General features: G+C 45.7%; 1 protein-coding gene across 1 annotated transcript in view; it reads left to right on the top strand.

Annotated features, from left to right (window-relative positions):
• LOC139325488 (syntaxin-binding protein 4-like) overlaps positions 1 to 21,661 on the top strand; it is a 60,445-nt gene extending 38,784 nt beyond the window's left edge. Inside the window, exons 12-21 of the mRNA XM_070955389.1 lie at positions 1,223 to 1,320; positions 3,560 to 3,656; positions 5,444 to 5,565; positions 8,805 to 8,897; positions 11,548 to 11,613; positions 13,887 to 14,075; positions 14,679 to 14,795; positions 15,831 to 15,877; positions 18,895 to 19,034; positions 21,587 to 21,661. Coding sequence (XP_070811490.1) covers positions 1,223 to 1,320; positions 3,560 to 3,656; positions 5,444 to 5,565; positions 8,805 to 8,897; positions 11,548 to 11,613; positions 13,887 to 14,075; positions 14,679 to 14,795; positions 15,831 to 15,877; positions 18,895 to 19,034; positions 21,587 to 21,645 — 1,028 coding nt within the window. The 3' untranslated portion in view covers positions 21,646 to 21,661. The remainder of the gene's footprint in view (positions 1 to 1,222; positions 1,321 to 3,559; positions 3,657 to 5,443; positions 5,566 to 8,804; positions 8,898 to 11,547; positions 11,614 to 13,886; positions 14,076 to 14,678; positions 14,796 to 15,830; positions 15,878 to 18,894; positions 19,035 to 21,586) is intronic.
• The last annotated feature ends 588 nt before the right edge of the window (positions 21,662 to 22,249 follow it).

Below are 22,249 nucleotides of genomic sequence, written 5' to 3'. Positions count from 1 at the left end.
TTCTCCCGAAGGACTCAGGGCGGTGAACAGCCACAAGATAAAAACACATAAATACAAAAATTTAAAATCAAATAAAAATGAATTAAATAATTTGGCTGAATTTAAAATACCCCATAATTTAAAACAAATTAAAATTTACATTTAAAAAGGGGAGAGGATTTAGGCCAGGCCAGCTTGATGAAATAAAAAAGTCTTAAGCGCGCGATGGAAGGTGCACAGATCCAGGATCCTCTTTATCTCCGGGGGGAGCTCGTTCCAGATCGTAGGTGCCCCCACAGAGAAGGCTCTCCCCCTGGGGGCCGCCAGTCAACATTGTTTGGCTGACAGCACCCGGAGGAGTCCCTCTCTATGGGAGCGTACTGGCCGGTGGGAGGCTATTGGTGGTAGCAGGCGGTCCCGTAGATAACCAGGTCCTAAGCCATGGAGCGCTCTAAAGGTGATAACCAGCACCTTGAAGCGCACTCGGAAGACCACCGGGAGCCAGTGCAGCTCGCGCAGGAGAGGCGTTACATGGGAGCTCCACGTCGCTCCCATAACCACCCGCGTGGCGAAGAGAATATTTAGAGAATAGGTTGACCCCCCCCTCTTTTCTCTGATGGCCCCTCAAGTACTGAAAGATTGCTATCAAGTCACACCTAGTCATTCTCTTCGTTATGCTAGACCAGGGGTCAGCAACCCGCTCAGTGGTGGGATTCAAGTAATTTAACAACCGGTTCTCTGCCCTAATGATTTCTTCCAACAACCAGTTTGCCAAACTGCTCAGAAAGTTAACAACCAGTTCTCCCAAAGTGGTGCGAACTGGCTGAATCCCACCACTGAACCTGCGGCTCTGGAGCCGCATGCGGCTCTTTCATCCCTCTGTTGCGGCTCCCTGTCACTGATCGGCACCACAATTTTGAGAGGACCTTCTGGTTGTGGGGGAAGCACAGCGCACCAGGAAGAAACTCTATGGCAAGGGATGGGCTTTCCGGTCAGTTCCACAATTGATAGGGGTTTCAGTTAGGACAGGTAGAGGAAAAAGGACGCAGCGCTAGGAGGAGACTCTATGGTGGGGGGGAATCGGACTTCCGGTCAGCTCCAGAATTGAACAGGGGGCTTCCAGTTAGGATCTTTGGGGCTCCTGGTGTTTTCTTTTCTGTGGGAAATGGGTCCAAATGTTGCTGACCCCTGGGCTAGACATATCTAGTGTGCTGGCTCTGTCCATTTTTTCTCTTCCTTACAGCTCCTGCTTCTCCTTCAAGCCAGGAATCGTCTTCAACCCCCAAGCCTAAAGTACCCCTGGACCCTCACGTTCGTCTCAAGGATGGCAAACTTGAATTGGTGAGTCCAATCCAGAGGTGATATTCAGCCGGTTCAGACCGGTTCGGGCGAATTGGTAGTAACAACCTCCACCCGCCTTGGCACTATGCCATCCTATTTAGCCACGTTTTCAAGCCGTGCGCATGCACAGAGGTGACGCGTGCGCTCATATTTTTGGTGCTGGGTGAACCGGTAGATAAATTATTTGACTCCCACCCCTGGTCCAACTCAACATGTGATTCCAGTCAAATTAAAGGATTGAATCTAGGATTGATGTAGGCTCCTTCAATGTAAGTTAACTAACTTTATTGAATTCAAGGGTTGGGTTTTTTATATCTTGGGAGGTCAAGCTAACTTGTGTTAGGTCATCCCTGTTATTTTCTAAGCACATTTTGTGCACCTATAATATTTCTTCAGATTATATTTTAATGGATTAATTTCATGGCTTGGAATGAAGAACATATACTGATTCCAAGCCATGGTCCATACTTGGAGATCTCCTGTGATGACCCGGGACAAGGCACAGAGGCAACACAGTCAGTTGATAGTTCAAATCGCCCCTTTATTGCTCCAACTTTCCCCCAAATGCTCCACATTATTATTGTGACCTAGGCTCACTTAGTCATTAAAGGACACAATTAGTCTCAAACCAAAACTATTTTATTATAACAGCTTCATTCCCATCTTAGTCTAAATTAATTCAAAAACAAGTCCTTCAGAAAAAGTCCTTCAGCTTATCACAAACCTTTATCTTCTTTGGCAAAGCCCCATGAAGTTCAGAAATAAGAGACACCGACTGGAAAACAGATTTAGCAACGTTGCTTTCCTACAAAGAGCCCAAGAGCCTTTGCTGCTCTTTTATACCTTATGGAAGGGGCCAATCATCTCCTGGCCTTACTCCCAAGTCATCCTTTTTGCTTTAGCTGCTCTTGTCTTCTGGCAGCTCTGCACATGCGTGCACTAGGAACAGGCTCCTCCTGTTCCTCTGCCTCTCTGCTGTCTGACTCTGGAGGCTCCCGAGTCCGCACGTCACTCCCAGATGGCCCTGGCCCCATCTCTGCCTCTGATGCAGAGTCCTTGACCGGGCCTTCCCCAGCCTCCAGGACTGACCCATGGTCTTCCCCAGCCTCCTCACTGTCTGACTCTGCTGCTAGCTCCACGTGCTGCTGGTGGACACAACAATTATGGCAAGTCCCAGAGCAAAGTTATCACACACATATACACACACACTTCCAGCAGCCTCTGGCTGCAAGTAGTCCAGCAAAATGCTGTTACACAATGGCTTCAAAGCAAGAAATCCAGTGGGGCAAAGGAATAAGTCAATGAGTCCAGGAAGCAAAGGAACAAGGCAATGGTTTCAGGAAGCAAAGGAACAAAGCAATTAATCCAGGAAGCAAGGAAGCAAGCAAGAAGTCCAGGAAACTCCAAACATCGGCAACAGCACACAAAACTCCATGAATTCAGTGCCGACAAATGCCCCTCCCCACAGTGTCTCCTTAAATCTCACTCCCTAGGTGTGCCTTGTGAAGAGGGGTGGGGCACTCTCCTCCTAAATCTTCGGGTCAGCCTGCAGTGTTCATGCCTCCTCTCCACTCTCTGTGCTTGGGGATCAGGAGGGGGTGGTTCTTGCTCATCGCTTGAGCTCTGTCGCTCCTCATCTCCACTGCCTGCCCTCTCTTGGTCATCCTGGCCCCGTTCCTCCCTGCTAGCAAGCCATCCAATTCCTGAGAGACCCTGGCCTGCTTCCACCCCACATTCCTCTGAAGCCAATGAAGCTGCCCCCTCGGTCTGCCTAGGCTCCAGCTCTAGCTCATCTTCCTCCTCAGATTCAGGCTCTTGACGGGGAAATGACATCTCCACCCACTGCTTTTTTTTTTCCAAAAGGCCCTGCAATGGAGTTGGGTCCACTTTTAAGGAAGTTTTCCTTTTTTGATCAAGCCTGATGCAGAGCTGATTTCTCAAGAAGATTTCCATCTTAAAGATGACTTTGGGTGTAGGAGAACACCCTGACTTAACCCAGGTGACCTCCAAGGGTGTAGATTTCAGCTCCAAAATCCTCTAGAGTGCATGGCCATAGCTCAAAATCCTGGGATCTAGAAACTTCTAGAGGCTGTCTAGAATGTGGATGGAGATACCAGGGAAGCGAGACCACACTTCTAAATGAATATCAACATTTTTTCGGTTTTTTTTCCCTCCCCAGTTTTTTGTTAGTATCATTCTTCTCACTGTCTCTCTTTTTTTTTTTTTTTTTGGCTTTCAGATGTTACAGTACTTAAACCTAGATATGAGCGAAGAGAGGAAAAGGCAGTTACGGCAGAGACTGACAACTGATTCCCAAGGCACAGTAGCCTACGGAGGTAAGAAAAGATCTAGAGGTACTTTCAGCTTTCAAGATTCTGTTAATGTAATTGTATAGGTGAGATAGAGCTAGTATTCCTGATTATGTTTCATATCTAAAGATAAATGTAAAGATTCCCCTCGCAGATATGTGCTAGTCATTCCTGACTCTAGGGGGCGGTGCTCCTCTCCATTTCAAAGCCGAAGAGCCAGCGCTATCCAAAGATGTCTTCGTGGTCATGTGGCCGGCATGACTAAACACCAAAGGCGCACAGAATGCTGTTCCCTTCCCACCAAAGGTGGTCCCTATTTTTCTACTTGCATTTTTTACGTGCTTTCGAACTGCTAGGTTGGCAGAAGCTGGGACAAGTCACGGGAGCTCACCCCGTTATGCAGCACTAGGGATTTGAACCGCTGAACTGCCGCACCTTAGTTTTTGGGGAGGAAAATAGGGAAAAAAAATTCTGCCTACCAGTATTCATCTGGCTAGTCCTTAGCCTAGTCAGCTTCAGCACATTAGTTCGCTCGCTGTTTTGAGGTTGGGGCTCTTGGAGCTATGCTTCTAAAGCACAGCTGATCGTCAGAGGGAGCAGCAATTAGAAAAGCAGGCAAATCTATGCTGGCTGAGGAATTCTGGGAGTTGAAGTCCACAAGCCTTAAAGTTGCCCTGCACTAGACCTTTGGCTCTTCGTTTGGGTTTTATTAGTGAATTTATTTTTACCTTTTCTTGCGGCCTTCCTTAAATGAACCCCACGGATCTAATGGGCTTTGACTATCTTAATCTCCCGCTAGAATAAGCAATAGCTGTGCCAGATGGTTGGGGTACACCTCGGAGAGTGGGAAAGCTGGACGCTGTGTTGATAAAGGCTACCCGGAGGTAGAAAACAGTTTCAGGAGAGGGGCCTTTAACGAGAAGAGGGGCCATAATTTTTGGAGAGTTCTTCCAGATTTCTAGGTGAGCTTTAGGAAGCAAAAGAAGAATCCGTGACCATCCCAGGATTGCTTCTGTCAGCATTGACCGAGAAGTTGAGCAAGGCCTCCCTCTAATGGCTACTTGGGGAGGTAATTCTCCTGAATTACGCTGGAGGTTTTTAAGAAGAGATTGGATAACCATTTGTCTGAAATGGTGTAGGGTATCTGCTTGAGCAAGGTGCTGGACTAGAAGACCTCCAAGGTCCCTTCCAACTCTGTTATTATTCTATTCTATTCTATTCTATTCTATTCTATTCTATTCTATTCTATTCTATTCTATTCTATTCTATGCGATGCGATTCAATTCGATTCGATTCGATTCTACTCTACATTCCAATATTCTACTCTACTCTACTCTACTCTACTCTAATCTAATCTAATCTAATCTAATCTAATCTAATCTAATCTAATCTACTCTATTCTTCATTCCAATATTCTATTCTGTTCTATTCTGTTCTATTCTATTCTATTCTGTTCTGTTCGGTTATGTTCTGTTCTGTTCTGTTCTATTCTGTTCTATTCTATTCTACATTCCAATATTCTACTCTACTCTACTCTACTCTACTCTACTCTACTCTACTCTACTCTACTCTTCATTCCAATATTCTATTCTACTCTACTCTACTCTACTCTACTCTACTCTACTCTACTCTACTCTACTCTATTCTTCATTCCACTATTCTATTCTATTCTATTCTATTCTATTCTATTCTATTCTATTCTATTCTTTCAGCATTTCTATGAGCAGAGAGGAGGTGATGTTTTCCAAACTTTCTGCTAAATTAAGATCACGTCACCAGCCTTTCTGGTTTGCCTCCTTTCTTTCTGAACCCAGATTTCCTCCACGTTCTCAAGGACTTGCTTCCAGAAGAAGACACAGATCTCCATTCAAATTCTGCACTTTTCAGTCCTCTTGAAGTGGCTACTTTGCTGGACACGTCTGCTTTCCATTCTCCGGTCAGTGTTGAATTATGCAAAGTTTTATTGCGCTCTTCTATGTTTGCTTCAATTGTTGGTTAATACTTTTAAAGCAAGCATGCAGGTTACTTCAGGAATCAGCTCACCCCAGAAGGGACGATCCAAATGGACGATCATTTAAACATGAGCCAGCAGTGTGTGGCAACAGCCAAAACAGCTAATACAATCCTTGGTTGTGTAAACAGAAGCATAGAATCAAAATCATGTGAATTATTTGTACCACTTTATAAATCCTTAGTAAGGCCAAACCAGGAAGACTGCAACCAATTTTGGTCACCACATTACAAAAAAAGATGTTGAGAGTTTGGAAAAAGTGCAAAGAAGAGCAACTAGGATAATTAAAGGTCTGGAGATTAAAGCATATGAAGAACAGGGTTTTTATTTATTTATTTATTTATATGCCGCCCTTCTCTGGAGACTCAGGGCGGCTTACAATGCGTTAAGCAATAGCCTTCATACTTTTGTATATTTTATACAAAGTCAGCTTATTGCCCCCATAAACTGGATCCTCATTTTATCTACCTTAGAAAGGATGGAAAGCTGAGTCAATCTTGAGCCTGGTGAGAATTGAACTCACAGTAATTGCAGGCAACTGGAAGCTAAATACCACCTTTAACAGTAGCATTAATCTGCTGCGCCACTCGGGCTCTGAGCTGCAGGAATTGGGTTTGGCTAGTCTAGAGAAAAATAGAATAGAATAGAGCTGGAAGGGACCTTGGAGGTCTTCTAGTCCAGCCCCCTCCTCAAGCAGGAGAACCTATATCATTTCAGATAAGTGGCTGTCTAATCGCTTCTTAAAAACCTGCAGTGATGGAGCACCCATGACTTCTGGTGGCAAGCTGTTCCACTGGTTAATTGAATTCACTGTTAGAAAGTTTCTCCTTAATTCCAGGTTGCTTCTCTCTTTGATGAGTTTCCATCCATTATTTCTTGTCCTGCCCTCTGGTGCTTTGGAGAATAGCTTGACTCCCTCTTCTTTTTTTTTTTTTTAATTTGATTTATATGCTGCCCTTCTCCGGAGACTCAGGGCGGCTTACAATGCGTTAAGCAATAGCCTTCATACTTTTGTATGTTTATACAAAGTCAGCTTATTGCCCCCACAAACCGGGTCCTCAATTTACCTACCTTAGAAAGGATGGAAGGCTGAGTCAACCTTGAGATTCGATCTTACTTTAATTGCAGACAGTTGGTGTTAAATTACAGAGCTCTGTCTGTTGAGCTATCCAGGCTCCCTCTCTTCTTTGTGGCAGCCCCTAATTCTTCTTTTCTCCAGACTAGCCAAACCCAAATCCTGCAGCCATTCTTCATATGTTTTCGTCAGGACTAAAGGAAGGATTAAGGAGGACATGATAGCAACATTCCAGTATTTGAGGGGCTGCCACAAAGAAGAGGGGGTCAATTTATTTTCCAAAGCACTAGAAGACAAGAAAAGAAACAATGGATGGAAACTAAGCAAGGAGAGAAGCAACCTTGAATTAAAGAGAAACTTCCTAACGGTGAGAACAATTAATCAGTGGAACAGCTTGCCTCCAGAAGTTGTGGGTACTTCATCACTGGAGGTTTTTAAGAAGAGACCGGACAGGCACCTGTCTTCAATGATGTAGGGTCTCCTGCTTCAGCAGGGGGTTGGACTAGAAGACCTCCAAGGTGCCTTTCAGCTCTATTCTGATTGATCGATTGGGACTGGCCCTACCCTACCCACATCGGCAGAGGGGACATATTGCGGATCCCGTCAGTCAAAGATTTATGGCCAGCGGGATCCAGGAGAATGACGTTCTCTGCTGTGACTCCTGACCTTTGGAACATCTTACCACCCGTGGTGAGATCAGCTCCCACCTTTGCAAGAGCCTGGTTCTGCCAGATGGCTTGGAGCCCCAATGGAAAAAAACCATCATAAATTGTAGTCACATTTATTTTATTTATTTATTTTAATTTGATTTATATGCCGCCCTTCTCCGGAGACTCAGGGCGGCTTACAATGCATTAAGCAATAGCCTTCATGCTTTTGTATATTTATACAAAGTCAGCTTATTGCCCCCACAAACTGGGTCCTCATTTCACCTATCTTAGAAAGGATGGAAGGCTGAGTCAACCTTGAGCCTTGGAGAGATTCGAACCAGCAGTAATTGCAGGCAGCTGAATGATAATAACAGGCTATTAGTCTGCTGTGCCACCAGGCTCCTTGATTGCAGGATGCTAAAAATGACCATAAGGTGGGCCTGTTACTGAGCATGTTACTGAGCATCATGTGAAATGCAATCATGTGATCATGGGGGTGTGTGTGGGCATCAGAATTTTGAATCTGGGTCCTAAGCAGTGGTGGGTTTCAAATTTTTTTACTACCAGTTCTGTGGGTGTGGCTTGGTGGGCGTGGCAGGGGAAGGATACTGTAAAGTCTCCATTCCCACCCCATTCCAGGGGAAGGATACTGCAAAATCCCCATTTCCTCCCGATCAGCTGGGACTCGCGAGGCAGAGAATAGATGGGGGCGGGGCCAGTCGGAATTTTTACTACCGGTTCTCCGAACTACTCAAAATTTCCGCTACCGGTTCTCCAGAACTGGTCAGAACCTGCTGAAACCCACCTCTGGTCCTAAGTACTTTTTTGGGGGGTCCATCATAACTTTGAACAGTTGCTAAGTGACCGGTTGTAAGTCAAGAATTATCTGTGTTCTTGGGGATGATTTATATCACTTAGCTAGAGATAGCGAGGCCGAGGTTAGCTGTACACAAAACCACTATTGCCACTTTGAAAATAGAGTATTTATATCAGCAGATCCCAAAGGTGCTTTTTCCAAAGGCAACTGGACTTTGTGTTTCCTTGGAGACATTTCATGTCTCATCCAAGAAGCTTCTTCGGTTCTGACTGAATGGTGGAGGAACTGAAGAAGCTTCTTGGATGAGAAACGAAACGTTTAAAAAACAAAGAAAATCCAATTGCCTTTTTAAAAAGCTCCTTTGGGACAACCATGATCTGGATGACTGAGAATCTCCATTCACATATCAGCAGATCTTTCTCTTTCTCTCAATCCCATAACTTCACGGTCCCTCCTGGGTTGCAAAATCCTCTAGCTAGCTTAGCGCTTCATCACGTGATCGTGATTTATTTTTGCACAGCTACTCTGCTTGATCAATGCTCTGAGCATACCAAAATAGATGTAGGAATCTAAGTTTGGCTTACTCATCAGCATTCTTGGCTGCACCAACTTCTCTTTACAGATGTCTGACTCTCTCAGTTCCAGTGAGAACGAGAAGCTGGATAACCTACATCTGGAAATGGTGGTGTTACAGGAGGAAGTCCAGAGGCTGAAGGTAAGGCCATCAACCAGAAGGCATAATTCCATGTAAATTGGTGATGGTCATTGGCATAATAGCAATAGTAGCAGCACTTAGATATATATACCACTTCACAGTACTTTCCAGCCCTGTGTACCATGGATGGATGGAAGGAAGGAAGGAAGGAAGGAAGGAAGGAAGGAAGGAAGGGAATAGCAATAGCACTTAGACTTATATACTGCTTCACAGTGCTTTTACAGCCCTCTCTAAGCAGTTTACAGAGTCAGCCTATTGCCCCCAACAATCTGGGTCCTCATTTTACCCACCTCGGAAGGATTGAAGGCTTAGTCCACCTTGAGCCTGGTGAGATTCGAGCTGCTGGCAGAGTTAGCCTGCAATACTGCATTCTAACCACTGTGCACCAAGGAAGGAAGGAAGGAAGGAAGGAAGGAAGGAAGGAAGGAAGGAAGGAAGGAAGGAAGGGAATAGCAATAGCACTTAGACTTATATACTGCTTCACAGTGCTTTTACAGCCCTCTCTAAGCAGTTTACAGAGTCAGCCTATTGCCCCCAACAATCTGGGTCCTCATTTTAACAACCTCGAAAGATGGAAGGCTGAGTCAACCTTCAGTCAATCAGGATCGAGCTCCTGGCAGTGAGCAGTGAGTTAGCCTGCAATACTGCATTCTAACCACTGGGGGACACCCTGGCTCTTACGTTTTGGAACTGGCTCCATTGCTGTCGCCATATCACTGGTCAAGGAATATCTGATTGGCATGATAGGCAGCACAGCTTAACTTTGCTCTCAACCGGATGGAAGGCTGAGTCAACCTTGAACCAGTCAGGATCGAACTCCAGGCAGTGGGCAGAGTCAACCTGCAATACTGCATGCTAACCACTGGGCCACCATGGCGCCTAAACCAACCCTCCATTAAGTAACATGTAGCAATTTGGTCCTTGTGGACAGATGGATGGACATCTACATTAACAGCCAAAAACAGCAGTTCAAAATGCCCCCCAAAAGCTTAAAAAGTTGAAATTATGATTGAGTGCATTAAAAAAACACAAGATGTCATTAAAGCCACTGAAGATTGTACACAATGAAAGGAAGGTATTTTTTTCCCAGATCTTTGTTACCTGCTAGATGTAGCAACATGTAAATTTAGCTATATTATACATAACTGAAAGTAGGCAGAGAGCTAATGCTGTTCTAAGGTTGCCAAAATCAAGAATCTGGTAACACCTTTTCTGACTAACTATGAAAAGGCATAAGATCAGAAATCCACGACAAATCTTGCAAGGTAGACCAGCCTAAGGAACCAATGCCATATGCCATAATAGCTTCATGATGGCGAACCTACGGCACACGTTCCCAAAGTGGCACATGGAGCCATGTCCCCTGGCATGTGTGGTGTGACCCATTCCTCTTCTGGATTTCTGGCGCACATGCGTACGCGACGATTAGCTGGCCTTTTTGCATGTGGCAGTGCCGAATACTAGAACAGGTGGCTCAGTGGCTAGGACACTGAGCTTGTCGATCAGAAAGATCTGCAGTTCGGCGGTTCGAATCCCTAGTACAGGTCTCCTGCGTGAGCAGGGGGTTGGACTAGATGACTTCCAAGGTCCCTTCCAACTCTATTACTGTTACTTCCGAGGCCCCTTCCAGGCCTATGATTCTATAATTAGTTAACTAGTAGTGCTACTTATCATATTTACAAGTCTCCTGCCTTGGGCAAGGGTTTGGACTAGAACAGGGCTCTCAAACTCCCAGGCTGCAGGCCGGATGCGTCACACACTGGCCACGCCCACACCTGGTTTAGCGAAGGGGAAAAAAGTCCCGATACATCACTGTGACAACATGAGTTTGACACAGTGGTGGGATTCAAATAATTTAACAACTGGTTCTCTGCCCTGATGACCAGCTGGGTAGGCGTGGCTCGGTGGTCATGTGACCGCATGAGCGTGGCCAACTCAACATCACTCACGTCGATGGGTGCTTCGCTTTAGCTGTTACAATGTAATAAGGGTTAACCAGAGAGGCAGTTTCTGTAAGCAGGACAATATAGATTAGGCTAGAAACACCACCAGAACGTTTCCTTCCTGCCTTCCTTACAGGATTAGCCCTGTAAAGTTGAAAAAACCAAAATAAGATTTCTTCCAACAACCGGTTCTCTGAACTGCTTAGAAAGTTAACACCCGGTTCTCCCGGATAGGTGCGAACTGGTTGAATCCCACCACTGGTTTGAAACCCCTGGACTAGAAGATTTCCAAGATCCCTTCCAGCACTATTCTTTGATTCTATACCTACTTGGAAAAGACATGGATGAGCAGAAGACCATGATCATTTGACTTCCGCTCAGAGCTACAGACTAGGCTTCCTGACTGTTTTTACCTAACGGTGTGGGTGTCAGTCTTTTGACTTTTATTAAAATGATGTCAAGAAGACCACTTTCCATTGGAAGCCATGACAAGATCAGCTGGTTTGCTGACAGTTAAGGACACCATGACAAAGGTTACCAAACTCTGAGAAGGTTTGAGGAACATAAAGTCACAGGTCCACTTGAACGGGGATTATTATTATTATTATTATTTTAGGAAAGCACTGTCTGGATTGATGACACTGTAACCCTTCCCCTCCTCTCCCCTCCCTTCCCCTCCCTTCCCTTCCCTTCCCTCCCCTCCCCAGTCTCTCCTGAAGGAGGTGGAAAGCAATAAGAAGTCTATGGAAGACCAGCATCACAAATTGAATCAGGTAAGTGATGGGGACGGGTAGGACACCTCTGTTTCATTGACCTGAAGATGTATATGATTAAGGCTTACGACTGTGACAACAGCTCCCAAGGTTAGAACTCTGAAGTATAGGTAGTCCTTGATTTACAATCGGGTGTGAGCTTCAAAAATGTTAGCAAAAGGTTCTCTGCCCAGTTGCTGGGTGGGCGTGGCCATGGTGGGCATGGCCTAGTCAGCCTCCTGCAACATGGCGGGGTGGGTGGGTGTGTTTTTGCCCTCCCTGGGCTCTGGAGGCTTTCCTCAAGCCTCCGGGAGGATGAAAATGACCTCCCCAGGCTCCAGAGGCCCTCTGGAGGCTGGAAACTGGCCAGGAACTTCCTGATCATCTGGTAGGCCCGTTTTTTACCCTCCCTGAGCCTCCGTGCACACCCTGCATTTACCCATATCCAAAACGGTCTGCGTGGGGACTCCTGGTAGGGGCGGGGTGGGATGGGCAGGGCCAGCCAGGAGTGGGATTTGGAGGTTCTCTGAACTACACAGAATCTTAGCTAGAGGCTCTCCCAAAGCTCTGCGAACCCCCAGCAGCCCACCCCTGATTTACAACTATTCATTTAGTGACTGTTTGAAGTCACAATGGCACCGAAGAAAGAGGCTTAGGACCGGCTTTCAAACTTACAACTGTTGCAGCATCCCTCCAATGATCAAAATTCAAGCACTTGGCAACTGGCATGTACTTATGACGGTTGCACCATCCCGTGGTCATGTGATCGCTATTTGTAACCTTCCCAAATGTTTTCCGACAAGCAAAGTCAATGTGGGAAGCCAGATTCGCTTAAACGACCACACTAGTCTCTTTAACAAACGGGCCAAAAATTTGTAAAATGGGGCAAAACTCACTTCACAGCTGCCTGGCTTAGCAATAGAAATTTGGGGGCTCACTTGGGGTCGTAACTCGAGGACTACCTGCCTTCCTGACAGATGGAGCTAGAGTCACCATCAAATTCTGAGTCTGCAAAGGGGAATTGGATATATGGCGATTATTATTTTTTTTACAAGCTCTTGAATAATAAATAAACAGTTTTCTTTCTTCAATCAAGTTCCATTCATGGCTTCTATCAAACATGTCTATGTTCCTTTCCACCAACCCCAAGCATTCATCCTGATTGTCACCCCTCCAAAGACCTATCCTCGCTCTAATCCTTCAACCTCTTTTAATAGCAGAGATTGAGAAGGAAAGTACCATAGAATTGTAGACAGGGGTGGGCTTCAAAAATGTTAGCAAGGGGTTTTCTGCCCGGTTGCTTGGTGGATGTGGTCATGGTGGGCGTGGCCTAATCGGTCTCCTGCACCACCGCGTGGGGGGAGGGTGTTTTTTCCCTCCCCAGGCTCCGGAGGCTTTCCTCGAGCCTCCAGGAGGGCGAAAACGGCCTCTCCATCCATGCATGTGTGCGGCATCAAAACCACAGCAATATAGGACGGGGTTGCACCCGGGCGGGTGCACAGCACCTGCAGGTGGCTACTACCAGTTCACCCGAACTGGCTGAATACCACCTCTGGTATTCTGCATGCAGCGATTTCAAGGGTGGGAACTGGCAAAGCAGTTTACTTAAAATTACAGACCTCAACAAAACAACCTTTTATGTTACGGAAGGGTCATCCCAACCTTCAAGGTAACCCAGAGAAGAAGCACAAACCATGGGTATAAATATTACCTTTATTGTAAGATTAAAGATCAAGGTTCTCTCTGACTCTAGGAGGTGATGCCTATTCCCATTTCTTAGTTGAGGGAGCCAGTATTGTCCAAAGACACTTCCATGGTCATGTGGCCAGCATGATTATATGCCAAGGTTCACAGAACACTGTTATTTTCCCACTGAAGTGGTACCTATTTATCTACTTGCATTTGCATGCTTTTCAACTGATAGGTGGGCAGAAGCTGGGGCAAGAATGGGAGCTCACCCTGTTGGGTGGCATTCAGGTCTCTAACCCTGGCTGTCAACTTTCCAGCTGACATACTCAGTGTCTTTAATCACAGAGCGATTACACACCCCTTGTTGTAAGGTTATAGTAACAGAATCTTGCAGGCCTTACTCTCCCCTCCTTTGTTTTTACTTTCCAGTAAACCAGGGAGAGTCCCTTGTGTGATGTTTGCCTCACCTGCTTTCCTTCTGTGGGCTCCACTGCCTCTTATCTTAACCGTTGCCTAGTCTGCAGCTCTTCCTCCTGTCTCCCAAGGGCATTCTCACATATACTGTGACCTCTACATCTCTTTCCCTCTTCTTCCCCAAATTTTAGAAGGCGTTGAGCTTCCTCCAAGAGAACCAGTGTCTGCAGAACAAGCTGCAAGCCGCAGAAGTCTTCCGGTGGCGAGCCCAGAGCGCGGAACAGGATTACGAAGAAGTCATCCACCTGTTGGAAGCTGAGATCATGGAGCTGAAATCCCAGCTGATGGGGAAGAAGAACAAGGAGCTTTTGGAAGCAGAGGTCAGGCCAAAGCAAGAGGAACCATCTGGTTTCCTTCCTTGCACTGTGGTTGTCTTGCATAAGGATTGTGTTCTGACCCAGCTTCCCCAAACACGACAAACCCTCTGAAGTTAACTCAAAGTTTCCTTTATTAGGAGCGCCAGAAGACCCCTCAAAAAGTTTCTCTCTCAACACAGGCTAACAAATCTGTACGACAGGGAGATGAATAGTCGTCTGCCACATCTATTCATCTCCGCTCCCTGCCTTTTGTCAGCAGATGGAGGCGTTTAGTACTGTATTTTCCCCAAAATAAGACCTAATCGGAAAATAAGCCATAATGTCTTGTGGAGCAAAAATTAATATAAGCCCTGGTCTTATTTTGGGAAAAACATGGTCCCTAGGATCGAACTCACAGCCTCCTGATTGTGAGGTGAGAGCTCTATCTCTCGGCCACCGCACTACTCCTTCTGTGTCACCATCATGTTTTTAGTAATATTTTGCTTCTGGAGCAAAACTTATTTGATAAACACCCAGGTGAGCAAATGTGTGTCAAGTTGCTCTGTCTAAAACTTCTCTTCCAACTTCTCTCTTTTCTCTCTTTTTTCTATTTCCCCCCAAAATCAGAGCGATGCCTTAGAACTGAAGAAACACCTGTCCTCGGTGAACGAACAGTTGCAGAAGTCCGAGGTCACCCAGAAGCACCTGGAAATTTACAACAGGAAACTGCTATTGTTTGTTCAGGTGATCTGTTCAGAACTCAGTGTCTAGATGATGGGTGGCATCTGTGGCTCCTTTACCACCTGTGGACTTCAACTCCCAGAAATCCTGAGCCAGCCACGCTCTTTCTTATTTATTTATTTATTTATTTATTTATTTATTTATTTATTTATTTATTTATTTATTTATTTATTTATTTATTTATTGGTTCAATTTATATGCCGCCCACTCCCAGGAGTTTGATCCTGACTGACTCAAGGTTGGCTCAGCCTTCCTGCCTTCCGAGGTGGGTAAAATGAGGACTCAGATTGTTGGGGGCCGTAGGCTGACTCTGTAAACCGCTTGGAGAGGGCTGTAAAGCACTGTGAAGCGGTATATAAGTCTAAGCGCTATTCTTAAGGGCTATCTCCCTTTAATTTTGACAATAAGACCATGCATGTCCTTATTTGTGTGTGTGGGTGGGTGGGTGTTTACTTTTTCCATTAAAAGCATATCTCCTGCTCCAAGATTAAAGGTTGGGAATCAAATACTCCTTTTTTCATTTTTCAGCTGAACTTTAGCACATCAGCCTGACTAGGTGGCTTCAGCCTGACTCAAGTGGCTAAGACACTGAGTTTGTCGATCAGCAAGATTGGCAGTTCGGCGGTTCGAATCCCCAGTACAGATCTCCTATGTGAGCAGGGGGTTGGACTAGAAATCAGGGGTGGGCAAATGTGGCTCTTTTACAACCTGTGGACTTCAACTCAGGAATTCTGGGAGTTGAAGTCCACAGGTTGTAAAAGAGCCACATTTGCCCACCCCTGGACTAAATGACTTCCAAGATCCCTTCCAACTCTTGTTAGTGTTAAAAAAACTAAAATGGCTGACCTTGATCTAATTTTGAACTTCGATTTACCTTCTTAAATGATTTTTGTTTCTATTTTACCTCTCGGTGGAAAAATGGGTCTTCCTTGGAGGGAGCCATAAAAATTCAGCCAAGAAAACAGATGTTTTGGTAGCACTGGTGAGGTCACGATCCAGCAATGCTGACACCCTTTTTCATGCTTTGTTTTTAACCAGCATGCGCACAGATTACTGAGCTCGTCTTGCTCTTTACCAAAAAAGAGGTAAGAACTTCCTTGAGCTTCATTCTTACCACATGTCATCGTCGCATCAAAAGTGGTTTTTATTTTGAAAACACAATTGGACTGTTTTTTTTTTGTTTGTTTTTTTGAGGCTTAAGAAAAACAGGCAAACCAAATTAATTCAAACACTTCGTGCAATGAAGGATATCTGACATCCTTCTTGATTCCGTGATGGCAGTTCTGATGATATTCCATGATTCTGGGAATATCAAAAGTGGTTTTAATTTTGAAAAGGGAACTAGACTGATTTTTTTTGAGGAAAAATAAGATGTTTCGCCTCCTATCTTGGAAGCTTCATCAGTTGCAGTGGTAGGTTGTTACTGGTTCACCCCAGTTCGGGTGAATAGGTAGCAGCAGCAGCGGGAGGCTCCGCCCACTCGCCCGGACGTCATCAAATACACTCTGTGCATGCACGAGCGAACTGGTAACAAAGGTAAGTTAAACCTACTACTGATCAGTTGTATTGGATGCTGTGGGAGATGGAAGGACAGTTATTGACAGTTGAGATTACCGTGGTTCCCCCCAAAATAAGACCCCATTTTATATTTTTTTGAACTCTGAAATAAGCGCTTGGCCTTATTTTCAAGGATGTCTTATTATTTTGGAGCAAGATGGAGCTCCTCTTGCCGTCTTATCTGATTTCCAGCTCTGTCTCCCTAACCCTAACCAGAGGAAATGGCGGGGACCGGCTGTGCATGCGGTTAAATATTTTTGGGGAGGGCTTATTTTTTTGGGGGGGAAGCTTAATTTAGTGCACGCACTCAAAAGCCCAATTTGGTTTATTATCAGGGGATGTCTTATTTTAGGGGAAACAGGGTAGTTATGGGGGAGGAATGATGGGTTCTGACAGGATGGTGGTGGGGGAAAATGGAAAAATTGTGTTTTCTGTGCAGTCATCTGGTCCACCTGTCATCCCCACACCCCCACCTCCAACTAATCTTAACTGTCAATAACTGTCCTACCATCTCCCACAGCAACCAATACAACTGATGCCGCTTTCAGGACAGGTGGCGAAATGTCTTCTTCTGCCTCAAAAAGAATCAGTCCAAGTTTTCTTTTCAAAAATAAAAACCACTTTTTGATGCGCGCAGGATGTTCAAAATAGTTTCTATGGATGTTCTGAGTAACCCTTACGAAGGACTTGTAAGATAGACTGTTGTTCTTCTACATCTCATTTATTTATTTGCATCCTACTTTTATTATTATTAACAAATCACTGAAGGCAGCATACGTATTCGACACACTTTTCTCCTCCTATTTTTTCCACAGCAACAACCCTGTGAGGTAGGTTGGGCTGAGAAAGAGTGACTGGTCCAAAGTCACTCACATGGCTTTCATGCCTAAGGCAGGGCTAGAACTCACCGTCTCCTGGTGATTGGCCCAAAGTCACCCAGCTGGCTTTCAGGGCTAAAATGGGACTAGAACTCACAATCTTCTGGTGATTGGCCCAAAGTCACCCAGCTGGCTTTCACAGCTAAGATAGGACTAGAACTCACAGTCACCTGGTAATTGGCCCAAAGTTACCCAGTTGGCTTTCACAGCTAAGGTGGGACTAGAACTCACCGTCTCCTGGTGATTGGCCCAAAGTTACCCAGCTGGCTTTCACAGCTAAGGTAGGACTAGAACTCACCGTCACCTGGTGATTGGCCCAAAGTCACCCAGCTGGCTTTCACAGCTAAGGTAGGACTAGAACTCACCGTTACCTGGTAATTGGCCCAAAGTTACCCAGTTGGCTTCCACAGCTAAGGTGGGACTAGAATTTACCGTTACCTGGTAATTGGCCCAAAGTTACCCAGTTGGCTTTCACAGCTAAGGTGGGACTAGAATTCACCATCACCTGGTAATTGGCCCAAAGTCACCCAGTTGGCTTTCACAGCTAAGGTGGGACTAGAACTCACCGTCTCCTGGTAATTGGCCCAAAGTTACCCAGCTGGCTTTCACAGCTAAGGTGGGACTAGAACTCACCGTCACCTGGTAATTGGCCCAAAGTCACCCAGTTGGCTTTCAGGGCTAAGATGGAACATGATATCTCCTGTTTTCTAGCCTGGCGCTTTAACCATTAGACCAAACTGGCTCTTTCATAATGCAAGTAGCAAAGTTGAATGAGTACGGCTTTCTTCAAAGTTTCCCTGAGCATTAGCCCTTTTAGATAGTCCAGGCATGAAACCAAAACCAGGAATATTAACACTACTTTTATAATACCTGCAATAGAATCTTGCAAATCTGCAAGCACTTCTCTCTCTTACTTTTACTTTCCAGAGAACTAGGGCAGGTCTCTTCTGCGATGCTTCCTCCATCCCCATTTTTTTCTCTGGGCTCAGATTCTTTTCATCTGACCATTGTCTAGGCCCATGATGGCGAACCTATGGCATGTGTGCCACAGGTGGCATGCGGAGCCCATATCTGTGGGCTCGTGAGCATTGCCCTAGCTCAGCTCCAACGTGCATGCGCACACCGATCAGCTAATTTTTGGGAAGCCAGGAAATGAGCCATTTCCAGACTCCAGAGGGCCTCTGGAGAGGGGAGGGGTGGGGAAGGCCATTTTCGCCCTCCCCAGGCTCCTAGAAAGGCTCTGGAGCCTGGGGAGGGTGAAAAACAGGCCTTCCAGTCCCACTGGAAGTCAGGAAACAGGCTATTTCCAGCCTCCGGAGGGCCTCTGGGGGGAGTGGGGAAGAACATTTTCACCCTCCCCAGGCTCCAAAAAAGCCTCTGGAGCCTGGGGAGGGCGAAAAATGGGCCTACCCGGCCCACCGTGACATTGCGTGCCAAAAGTGGGGGAATGGGGGGTTGCGTCCACATGTGTGGGGATGGGGCGCATTGAATTATGAGTGTGGGCATGCACACGTGTGACCCTTGCTTTTGGCATGCGATGGCAAAAAGTTTAGCCATCACTGGTCTAGGCTGTGGGTTCTTCTGTCTCCCAAGGTTATCCTCATATCCCATTACACCAAGAGACTACGAAGTAGGGATTCACAAACAATCACATTTTCCCTCCTAAGGATTGACAGCCAAGAGGATGAGGACAAGACAAAAGAGGTTTCAGAAACTACCCTTCTCTCTTCAGAACTTGCCAGAATGTTGATCGCAGAAGGCAATGAACTGTTGGAGAATAACTCATTGTCAAGTGCTACAAGAGATGGTAAGTTCCATTTGTAGGCGATGCTGCTGGAAAAACCAGCTTCTTTTCTGTTATTACTCCAGTACATGGCAGCCGGGAGGATGGTAGAACTAGAAAGCAAGAAAGATTTCTTCCAAGCCTTGCACAAACATTACCCTGTCCAAGGTGCTGAAGTTCTGATTGTATCTTGCCTTGACCATCACTCTATACTTGACTTTGCTTGGCCATGAGGGAGTTTGATCTGAGTTGAAACAAAGGTCCCTCAGCACAATATCGAATCTGAACTAAACAAAGCTAGGTCCTACAAGTCCTGAATAAATTGGCTTGCAGTGGGATATAGATGATTCCTTGCCTATCGCCAATGGGTGTGGTTTAGATTATTGCAAACCAAGAGAATCTCAATTTGACCTACTGCAAGTGCTTCCCAAATCTTTTCTTTCATAAACTGAAAACTATTTATCAGAATATCTTGGTACTCTCTGAGCTTGGAGGTATTCTTGCATCGTCGGTGTGTTACCTAGTTTGGTAATGAAATGTGTACAAGAAGGCCACTAAGTTCAGAGACTCCATCAAGGACATCACTGTTCAACCCTGAGCTACAAATATTTTCTTCTGTCAATCTTAATGAGGTTTGAGAATCAGGTTTGAGAAAGGAAGAATAGGTCCTTTCCTTCAGCAGCATCATAACTTCAAATGGGCACTGAACAGATGGTCATAACTCAAGGGCTACCTGTATTATAAAAACAGTAGCCTTCAATGATCTTTACATCATTTGCACCAATAACCATTGGTGGTTTCAGTTTTTCATTTTAATAGGAATATTTGAGAGTTATTTTAGTACACCCGGCAATCTTTAAGTCAATTTAAATGCCCCTTTTGCGATGGGTAATTGGTTTGTGTGTCATTACCCAAAGAAAAAACTACTTTTACCCAATTTGGGGTAATTTACTCAGATTTCGGGTGCCCTGCCCTAGTGAGATCTAGTACAAAATGTCAACTTGCAAAGCATCCCTGGCTCTTGAGTCACCATAGGCCAGGGGGGATGGGAAATGGCATAGCATCCAAAGATATATGCACATTCCACGCTTATCTCTCTCAAGGCTGTATCCCGGGGTTACCTACAGCAGCCAGAGGGGAGTGACCTCTACAACCCACAAAATTGCTCCGTTGGTGAATGCAATTAATGACACACCCCGGGGGGAGAGAGGATCATAATTGACAGGGTCATAATTGGAGCGTAAATTACGTAGGGTCAGAGATGGCTTCAACTTGAGAACATGTCGACATGAAGCTCCTAATAAAGACTGTATTTCTTTTGAAGCTTGGCTCAAGACTCATGATTTAATTAGGACATCCGTCGGAACCCTGACACAAAGCTTTTCTCATGAAATACTTCTAAAACCCACTCAATTGTACTGGTGTCAGATATATGGTGGGGATTCCAAATAGTTGAACAATACTCTAAGATCGGTATAGTATAAGTTTTATAAACTCTAATTAGCAACTGCTACCAGTTCGGTGGGTGTGGCTAGGTGGGGGAGCATGTGACTTAGTAGGCGTGGCCAACTTGATGTCACTCACACCCACTCAGTCACATGACCCCCCCCCCACCTAGCCATGCCCACATGAAAAGGTAGGAAATTTTTTTGAATTCCTACCTATCTACCTGCGCCCTCCCTTCACCAGTCACCCCCTTATCCCTCCTTTAGCAACCCCGGCCCTAGCCCCACTTCCTCCCCCACCACCGCCTTTGTTCAGGCTGCTTACCTTCCACTGCGGCTGGTCCAGAGTCTGGAAGGCAAGCTGAACAGAGTTTTTGGCAGCCTCCAGCCAGCCGCTGCTGCTGGAAAGCGGCTGGCAAAGCTGCTGCTGTCGTTGCCATGTTCATTGTGCATGTGCATCCCACTGGACTTGCAAGGCAATGGGATACGCATGTGCAAAGAACATGGCGGCGACAAACATGGCAGCTGGGGCAAGTGAGCAGTGACCAGAGGACCGGTTCGAGGGTGTGGCCAGCCGGCCATCGCTACCAGTTCGGCGACCGAGGCCAAATTCCCACCACCGGTTCGCATGAACCGGTGCGAACCGACTGAATACCACCTCTGAATACGATGTTTACAGAATGTTTAGCAGTTGTAAGTCAAGGACCACTTGTAGCTGGTAAAGGGGTAGTTCTCATTTCTAAAATGACATTTACCAGGTTTCCTGAGACAGCCGGTGATGGAGTAATATCTGATCCTTCCTCTCATGCTCCATTATAGAGGCAGAAGTGGAGTAACAGCAGGAAAGCAAGCAGATGAACGGGGGGGAAGCGAATGGAGACCCAGATTTGTCGGATAAAAGGAGTTAAAGAGTCAGTTTGTGAGCGAGGGTGTAATTGAATTCTTTGGCTGAGATTAAAATTTGATATTAAAAAATTCAAGAGGGGTGAATGGGGGCTTGTCTGGTACACCAGCTGCTGACGTTTCTATTCTGAGCGAAGGTTGGGAACCTTGAGGGCATCTCCAGATTAGATGCTGATTGGGTTGACGATGACCTGGTGATGTTTTGTGATCTTCTGCTTTCATTGACAGCTCTACTGCAAGATTGGGACGACTGCCAAGCAGACGAGAGGTCCCCCAACTATGAATAATGAGGAACGTGGGACCATTTCCTCCAGAAGTTAAAGACTTTTTGGGCCATTTCTGGTCCACAACACTCCTTCAACATGAACCTTCTTTCAGTTGTCTCCACTGCTTCTTCAAGGTCTGAAAGAACAAGAACAATGGCAGCTATGATCTCTGGAAAGTCATTTCCGGAGGGCAGGTTAAGAACCCTAGAATCCTAGACTTGGAAGGCATCATGAGAGCTTCTAGTCCATCCCTTTCCACAGGGCAGGAATCCTCACACCCTTCTAGGCAATAGAGCTTGCCCAGCCTTGGATGAAAAACTCCACTGATGGAGCTCCAGAACTTCAGGAGGCGAACTGTTCTACATATATTCCATTTGGATAGGTCTCTGTAAAGCTTTATTTTTGCTTATTTATCTAAGCCCTTGCTGGGGAGAATAACCAGAGGACTGTCACTTAAATCATGGTGATTTTTACAAGAGCCTTGGTAGTACAGTGGTCTAAAGCACCCTGTTATTAAGACCAGCTGCCTGCAATTACTGCAGGTTCGAATCTCGCCAGGCTCAAGGTTGACTCAAGCCTTCCATCCTTTCTAAGGTAGGTAAATTGAGGACCCAGTTTGTGGGGG

Source organism: Pituophis catenifer, unplaced genomic scaffold, assembly GCF_029215685.1.
Source record: "Pituophis catenifer annectens isolate HBS135680 unplaced genomic scaffold, rPitCat1.0.hap2 SCAF_16, whole genome shotgun sequence".
NCBI lineage: Eukaryota > Metazoa > Chordata > Lepidosauria > Squamata > Colubridae > Pituophis > Pituophis catenifer.
This window is presented reverse-complemented; position numbering and strand designations above follow the sequence as displayed.